This window comes from Verticillium dahliae, genomic scaffold (genome assembly GCF_000150675.1).
Source record: "Verticillium dahliae VdLs.17 supercont1.7 genomic scaffold, whole genome shotgun sequence".
Classification (NCBI taxonomy): Eukaryota; Fungi; Ascomycota; class Sordariomycetes; order Glomerellales; family Plectosphaerellaceae; genus Verticillium; species Verticillium dahliae.
The window spans coordinates 416,649-424,716 of record NW_009276917.1 but is presented as its reverse complement, the minus strand read 5'-3'; the positions used below and the strand labels follow the sequence as shown (position 1 = coordinate 424,716).

The following is an 8,068-nucleotide window of genomic DNA, read 5'->3' as shown; positions in this document are numbered from 1 at the left end:
TTCCAGTGCACACCTTTTAGACTTGAACCGGCCAAGATGAGATCTTTGGTTCTCTGTCTGATATGTGTTGACGAATCGATACATCACCCCGCTAGATGCTGACACTGAAGAGGAATTTTCTTGGACGATTCAACAAATTATTGCGGTATCCTGACGAGGCAGCCTTACAGAAAGCTATCATAAGCCAGAACCTACAAACATCCCTGCTGTGTACTAGGCAATCTCGAGCGTGACGGAGACGTGTGAGGCACCAAATGCCCACTCCTCACCGTCAGAGGGAGGACTCGCACCATACCCTCCGAATGAGGCGGCATGACCAGGCTTTGAAGGGACACACATATCCATTCTCAATACTCATTTCACGATGCCAACCGAAACATCTGCACCAACCACAATGCTGCGGATGCTGCCCGCCACGGCCTCTCGTGCTGAAGACTTCGCGCGTATTTAACCCTCAAAGTTGGTTCCTGTTGTCAGCCTGGACAAACTACCACATTGACTAAAAACTGATCGTCGTTAGTACGAGACGAACACGATACTAACACTACGCAGCCGTCTCCCAGCCGTCTCCCTCTACCGCATACACGGCCGCCATCGGCCTAGCCGCACACCGTCTGGCACTAAAAGCAGGACTCGGTTGATGTGGCATCCAGCGATCCACAAGCCACCAAAGCGACGGACCCGGCCTCGGCCAAACACCTCTTTGGTATTCCAAGTACAATTCGAAGTCTAGGCTGGATGGCGCGACGATGGGGAAAGAAAAAGAACGGCGCCAAAAGGCCGAGTCGTCTTGTTGGCGGTCTGTCTCGCCTCCCCAATATCCCAGCGTCCCGCTGTCTACATGTGCCTCCAGCGCCAAGCTCACTAAACTTGCGTGCAGGAGGCGTCTCCATCTCCATGAGCCAGATCTCGCGGTCATGTTTCTTGCTTCTGTCTGCTGCAGACGTGACCCGCTCATTTCAGAACAAAGCCACGTCGAAGTTCTGGAGAAGGAAACCAACATTGCCTTCATCTTCTTTTTGCACCAATCCGACCTCGCTTTGCAATGCAGTGGTATTAACGCAGATGAGTTACAGCAAAACTGGTTGCCAGAGTGGCCGTTCGCGTCAGGGAAAATCCTCGCGGCCAGCGCCGTCAACAGGGGGCTTGGTGGTTGCAGTACGAAGGGCGGGGCCATCTCTCATGGACTGCAGTGGCCGTCCGAAATTGTGCTTTCGGTGCACTGGGAGCCTACGAATGAATATTTATTATTCGTACCCATCAGCGCACCGTTCACTCACTGAACAGAGGCGGCGGCGCCTTGGGCGGGTTTGAGGTGCAGCCCGCGGCACCCCGGTCAACGCGCGTGCAGGGACGTAATCGGGGCTTATTTGATCACCTATGGAGGGACTTGATCACGAAGTACCTGGTCACAACAGGACCTAGGTACAGTAAGGTAGGTACCCTTCCCGTATTTGATCCCTGTGGTCCACAGGGCGTGGGGAGATCCTGATGCCTAAGGTAGCGTATCAACACACACCAGGTGCTGTAAGGGAGGAAGAGAGCCCAGCGCTATGTTCGCACGCGGACCAAGAACATAGGTATGCGCGGGAGACGTAATACGGGCTGCGGCCCCGAGTTCATTCCCGTCGCTAGGTCGAAACCGAGGCTAGAATTGAGTTCGAGTGCCAGTTGTATCCGCACTTGGGGATGCGACAAGTGCAGGCGCGCATACAGTGGCATTGACAAGTCACGCCTGTGCTCCCGCGGCTGGGTGCCACAACGGGAGCTGTCAACGAACGTACATGTAGACATGCCCCGGCTCAGCCCATCACCCTCAATTGTTTCACGAGGCTCAAACCTACCCATGTTGGGAGACATACTTTGTCGTGTTCAATTTGGCGAATCCTCACAACATGGTATACATAGTATGTCAACGGTTGCCCCTTTGCCCTGGGGCGTGCACGCTGATGTGGCCTTCACTCCCTGAGCCCCCTCCCCTTCGGATGGACATGGGGGCTGTCAACGACGTTCCGCTCCTCTCCCATTCGGGCAGATGTACTGTTGGACCTGCAGAGGCGCCTGCAGGGTTGTCAAGTGAGCCCGCGGGGTGGCAACGGGCTGGCCCATACTAAGGTACATATACATGTACAGTGCACAATGCCCAAGCACCGGGGAGGGAGAGATCAACTGTTTCCCTGCTGCAACACAGTGACAATGGTTGGCAGCCCAACGGCCAACAGGGAAGAAACGTCGGTGCGGATGCAGAGAAAAACCGCCCGTGCCCTGCGCTTGCATCTCATCTTGCATTTGTCTGGAGCGGCTTGTTTGCTGCCGGCCGAACCGTCCCATCACTGCCTTCTTCAGAGGATCCAAAAGAGGGCGTTGCGGAGTCGAAACATCAGAGATCTGCCTTGAGGCTCCTGTGATTTACTTCCCCTCCTTGGCGCGCCCTCACGGAATCTCCACCACCAAGGTCTCTGCTGCTCCTCCATTCGTACACTCCTGGTCCGTCTTCCGAACAAGTCGAAACCGATGCATGCATGCTAGACAGACGGATAATGTAGGAACGGCGTATTTCGGTTCGCGAATAAAGAACGCTGATCCGATGGTTCTTTCTAGGCGTCCATCTACCCACGGCCCCCTTCTTTTTCCAAACGTGGAGATCTGAATCTGACCATCTGACGTGCCCCATTCTAAGAATAATTTGCGTTGGACCTTGGCCTCACACGCGCAACGAATCAGACAGGCCCGCTCTCTGCTTTTCGACGACTCCTTGCGTGGACCCAGCCTCGGGGCAATCTCGCGTGTTCGGCTACCCAAATGAACAGGAGGCCGCTTTCGCTTTCAGCAGGACCCCACGCCCAGCTCAATTAAATTTATCACGGCCAAGGGATAAGTCGGCCCCATGTGCCATCAATTTTGGGGCCGCGATGCTGGAAAAGGGATAATTATCGTATTTCTATTGCTGCATCGAGGGACATGAACGTCATTAACGCGACTCCGTTGTCCCGCATCTCCAGCGCCGTTACCCGGCCCTGGTCTGCTGACGAACCTCGCGTGACATATTGTTTATTTTTCTATTTGCATAGCAAATTGGTCTGAATGATGCTTAATTTGCGTTTCGCGGGACCTGGATCCCTCCCATCGTTATGAGTGACGCACATAGGGGCCAGCAGCTTGGGAGGACAGCTGTCGTCATTTCCGCCATGGGGTGTGCCACCCCATAAGACAATACTACTGGTATATTTCCGTTGCTGTTTCTGCAACGCGTTGAGGCTCCGGTGGTTTGCCGGCCTGTGTCAACAGCGCACCGCGCGAGACAGAGATTCTAGGGTGTTGGGTGATGGCTCTGACTGAGCTCGGGCGTCTATCCGTATCCGTGGTTGCAGATTCTGTGCAACAGCACAAACGCGGGGTGCATGCTGCCTTCTTTCTATGGCAGATGGACCTCGTCCCTTATCCTTCTGTCTGTACGATTGTGTGTCAGATGGCCTCCTTCGAAGCCCGCGGGGAAGAGCTTAGGTGACGACTAGAAACGGAAAAAAAAAACCCTTGGTGCACGGAACGTGTCATACCATCATGCTCACGACGCCTTGCATGGACGGAGCCCCTGACGTCACGATAGACATAACACACGGTACGGCGGAAGTGAAACGTCGCGCTGTCTTGCGATGAGAAGCCGTTGGTGCCGGCGCCTGGGATGGCATTTGAAATCTGACAACGATCGAGACAACTCGATACTCATCGGGGCTCGCCAGCGGGCTGGTGGATACAAATTACAGATTTCGGGTTCAGGAACCGACATTGACAATGTGGGGGTGGGAAGAGGGGCAGGAAATCAGACCCTGATTTCACCAGCCACATTGGAAGAAATTTGGTGGGTCACACAGCCACTTTCTGTGGGTTTTTGCCGAACTGAGCAGACGAGTCTGATCAGGGACTGACAGGACTGGGCGCAGAGGGGGGAGGGCCCTGCTCCGTCCACAAGTGGGGTCGCTCTTCCCCCCTCAGCCTTGCATGGCCGCCTCGCGCTTTTGCGATCCGATTTTTTTTTTGGAAGGCGGGATTCTCTAGTCCCAGCTGTCGCCTCGCCTGCCTGCCTCACCCTTTGCACAACGACGAGCGCGCCGACTCTCCTGCAACCCTCCGACCCTCGATCATATAGTCCTTGTTTTTTGAATCGCAACGAAATGTCTACAACTGAAGCCGCTCCGGCGGTGGCGCCTGCGGCGACCAAACAACAGGGTATGCGTGTCAACGGCAAGCACTGGCTGCCGCCCAAGGCAGCGTTCCGCCCCACCGGCGGCCTCACATCGTTCGAGAAGCGCCGACAGGAGCGCGAGGCGATGAAGGCAACAAAGGCGAAGGAGAAGGAGATGAAGGACGAGAAGGAGGCTCTGCGCAAGGTAGGCTGACACTGGTGTTGTGCTGTGTCGTCGTAGGGGGCAGAGACAGCCGCTGACATGCTCACAGCAAAAGGTTCAGGCGATCAAGGACAAGCGGGCAGCCAAGGAGGAGAAGGAGCGGTATGAGAAGATGGCGGAGAAGATGCATAAGAAGCGTGTTGAGAGGTTGAAGAGGAAGGAGAAGAGAAACAAGCTCATCAACTCGTGAGGGTGTGGTCCGGCTGCATGAAATGCGTAGAGTGTAGGGGGATGGAGAGGCAGTGCTGTGCGGAACCTCCAGAACCTCAACATTGCACACGATTCTGATTTGGGGGAGGGGGAGGAGACTCGTCGGGAGGGGGTTTGGGCATGCGGCGAACACATCCAGCGCCTGCTGCGGCACCTTGAGAGGATCAGACTCCCATCGAGACACCATCCTCATCTCGTGGAAGGGGGACCCCGGGTTTCTGGAAAGGGACTGCACTGTTCGTCAGAGGATGTCTGCGTTACGAGGGTCGGCAAGCTGGGATAGGGAAAAGGAAACACATTCGGCGTCATTTGGGAAAATTGGTAGTCGAGCAGAAACCTCAAGCCAGATGAGGGGGATCATTCGAAGCAAATGAGGGATAGAGGATGGCGTTCATGATTTAGCATGCACCTTTCCAATTCCAAATTATAAACTCCCAAACTTCAAACTTCGCAGAAATCAAACTTCAAATGAACTGTCTCAGCTTCATCCTCCCTGAGCTGCAGTCGCATCTGGCTGCTACCCGGTTCTCAGCTCAAGCAAACCGGAGCTTCGTCCGGGTTTCAACATGAGACTGGTCCGAGCCCTTCCCGTCCTCGTAACTTTGTAATGGGTGCACCTGTGGTGGAGGTTCAGGTGCAGCCAGGTTCACAGCACATACCTACAGCGCTGAACAGCAGCAACAGCCTGGAAGAAGGTACGTCACTTCACTGGCCGCAGACACCACCCCACAACGCCCAAACTCTCTTCGACTTGCCTGTCCCTTTGAGCCAGTGCCAGACCAGCAACCAAGGAACCAAGCAACCCAGGTTCCACGCAATCCGACTCGCCTGATGTCACAGCACGAGCGAGGTGCGACCCGACGACACTATGGCTAGCGACTCGCCGCCTCTGCTCCAGCAGCAGCAGCAGCAGCAGCAGCAGTCACTGCCGCAATCGTCGTCCAAACCCTCGCGCGCTCGACACCAGCTCACCCGCTCCATCACCGAGTTGGCGCCACCCGTCAAGCTGCTACATCACCATCATCACCAAGGGCATCACCACATCAGACATCACAGCCGCCAGAAATCGACGCAAGTCGCGAGCGACGATCGTGCGCCCCAGTCCGCGGGGCCCTTGCTGTCGAATCGGGGGCGGCCGTCGCTCGACGTCTCGAGGGCCGAGACTGGCACGGCACTGGGCAGGGGCGTGAGTCCCGAGCCCGGACGGAGGGACGGCATGCTTGCTGTCTCAGAAGTAGGGCGGGACGTGGAGAAGGAAGTCAAAGAGCAGAACGAGAAGGCCGAGGCCCGTGTTACGTATGTTCTTGTCACTGCGGCGTCATGCTCCCCCGTCACAGCATGGTCGGTTTTGCTGATGTTTTCTTGCGTTTACAGTGGCTTGAAGAAGTCTCTCGCCGACTTGAGCGGTTTCTCGAACACTACGACACGGCAGCTCGACGAGACGTACTATGCCGTCTTGGAGAAGACAAGTGCTCTGCAGGTTACGGTCACGGCCATGAGGGAGCTGGCGACACTCTCGCGTGGGATCAAGGGCGTATTTGAGGCGGAGTCACAGGAAATGGTGCGCGATGTGCAGGCTCAGGTGGACTCGCTCGGCCAGTTCGAGGAGCAGAAAAAGCGCATCGTAGATCTCCAGGGGCGGATCGAGGCTGGGAGAAACAAGATCCAGGCTCTCAGCGGCCGCGTCGACGTGGTCAAGGAGAGGATCGAGGGGTGGGAAAAGGCCGACCGCGAGTGGCAAGAGAAAACACGGAAAAGGTTGAAAAGCCTGTGGATTGTCATGTCCATTGTCTTCGCTCTGTTGGTACTGCTCTTGGTTGGAGCAAAATACGCTGCGCCTGACACTATGGCGGTCGGCAAGCACTCACTGTCAGGGGATGACGCCAACGAGAGCAACTATTCTGGTGCTGAGGGGTCTGATGACGAGCCTGGCCTGGGATTGTGGGAAAAGAGAACGGATGTACAGGAGGATCGCCTTCACTTCTTGGACGAGCTGTAGTTACATGGTGCGGCCTGTTTTCGTTTCGTGGACTGTCTTTTTTCCTTTTTTGTATCACGACGACGCAACATCTCGAGGGCAGGACATCGTCTGCCACAGCGAGAAATGATACCCCATGGTTTTTCTTGAAGCTTGCGAGCAACATTCGCGTGACAGAAGATGGACGCCCCTCATGGCAAGAGCCATATGGTCCGGCCCGACCTGCGCGGCTACCTACCTTAGGTGGAGCGGACGTTGACCGGAGCTAACTCTAGGCATTCCATCGCATGAATAGGTGATTTTGGAGGACGGAATTAGCCCTCGGCAGTCCCTGATAGTGCCGCTTTGCGGGTGTGCTACAGCTGTTGTCAGGCAATCCTAGCTCAGCCGAACATAGCACAGAAGCATAATTGGCCGAGGCCTCACAGCCTGCCCCGGGATCTCTCCCGCGGTGAACGACGGGTTCCGTAGGAGAGACTCCTGCACATGCAGGCATCGTCTGCGTGTAGACGCCTTGGAGCTAGCGCTTATATCAACCCACCATTCCGAGATTCCATTCGGGCTCCGTGGTTTACACCTTGGCTATGGGTGTGCGTGCTTCCAACAGTCATCAGACTTGGCCGGCGCATGTAGCGGTACCCTGTCTTGCCCGTTCATTGTACTTCGGACTTGTCCGTCAGGCCTGGCTCCACCTTTGACGGTGCCAGCGTCAAGAGGATTGCGCGTCTCGCGACTTGGCAAGACGAGGCTGGTGCCGAGTGCGCGGGTGGCAGAGCTTTGGGTTTTCACTGCACTGGCCTAAGGCTTGGCCGATACGAGGGCGATGCGAGCCGAGCAACAGGGAACAGATCTGGCGCGTTCCTGGTCCAATTTCTCTCGATGGATGGGCGTTTTTTGGAGGGCAACGTCATGCCCAGGCTCTCTCAGAGTCAGCAAGTGGTCCTTGGGGCTTGTGACTGTCGACGTGGTCACCCGCGCCACGCCATGGGTTGTGTCTCGGGGCTCACGAGCATCTCATGTGTAGCTGTGCACGATGTGGTTTGTTCTAGTGTGCAGACTACAAATCTTTGCAAATAGAATGTAAGTCCAGTCAGCCGTATGAGAGGTGAATGATGTAAAGATATCAAACAGGCAGAGTCTTCTGTCTACCTAGGTACGTAGGTATGGTACCTAGATACCTACCTAGAGGTATGCAAGGCAGGTACCTCAAGGTAGAATGGCTGCTGGCTGGACCATTCTCTCTCTGACTCGCTGGAGGAGCCCCCCCCCCCCCCCCCCCCACAAAAATTCCGGCCCTTCCTTCTCCTCCCCCCTTTCCTGCCCATAAGCCGGAAAATGCTACCCCGCCCTCCCTGGGGAACGCCCCTCCCGGGCCTTTCCGCCCTAAAATTGACCCATGAACAATGACGGTCGGACCAGGGGCTGCGCAAAACGGACTTCCCCCCAGGGGGAGGGTGCCTACCCCCCCTTGCCG

General features: G+C 56.1%; 3 protein-coding genes across 3 annotated transcripts; 2 read left to right on the top strand and 1 right to left on the bottom strand.

The window, feature by feature from the left end:
- Nucleotides 1-187: 187 nt before the first annotated feature.
- Nucleotides 188-401, bottom strand: VDAG_04211 (uncharacterized protein). The gene has a single exon (XM_009650658.1). The coding sequence runs from the start codon at nt 337-339 to the stop codon at nt 214-216; it is 126 nt and encodes a 41-aa protein (XP_009648953.1). The 5' UTR covers nt 340-401; the 3' UTR covers nt 188-213.
- Nucleotides 402-4,172: 3,771 nt separating this feature from the next.
- VDAG_04210 (uncharacterized protein) lies at nt 4,173-4,596 on the top strand (the record flags this gene model as incomplete). The annotated part of the gene is made up of 2 exons (XM_009650657.1): nt 4,173-4,388; nt 4,456-4,596. The coding sequence occupies 2 exons, from the start codon at nt 4,173-4,175 to the stop codon at nt 4,594-4,596; spliced, it is 357 nt and encodes a 118-aa protein (XP_009648952.1).
- Nucleotides 4,597-5,484: 888 nt separating this feature from the next.
- On the top strand, nt 5,485-6,615 carry VDAG_04209 (uncharacterized protein; the record flags this gene model as incomplete). Its single annotated transcript, XM_009650656.1, has 2 exons — nt 5,485-5,912; nt 5,991-6,615. The coding sequence occupies 2 exons, from the start codon at nt 5,485-5,487 to the stop codon at nt 6,613-6,615; spliced, it is 1,053 nt and encodes a 350-aa protein (XP_009648951.1).
- Nucleotides 6,616-8,068: the final 1,453 nt, after the last annotated feature.

Excerpts from the sequence above, each read along its gene's own strand:
- VDAG_04211 (XM_009650658.1), bottom strand. The coding sequence starts at position 339 with ATGTGTGTCCCTTCAAAGCCTGGTCATGCCGCCTCATTCGGAGGGTAT.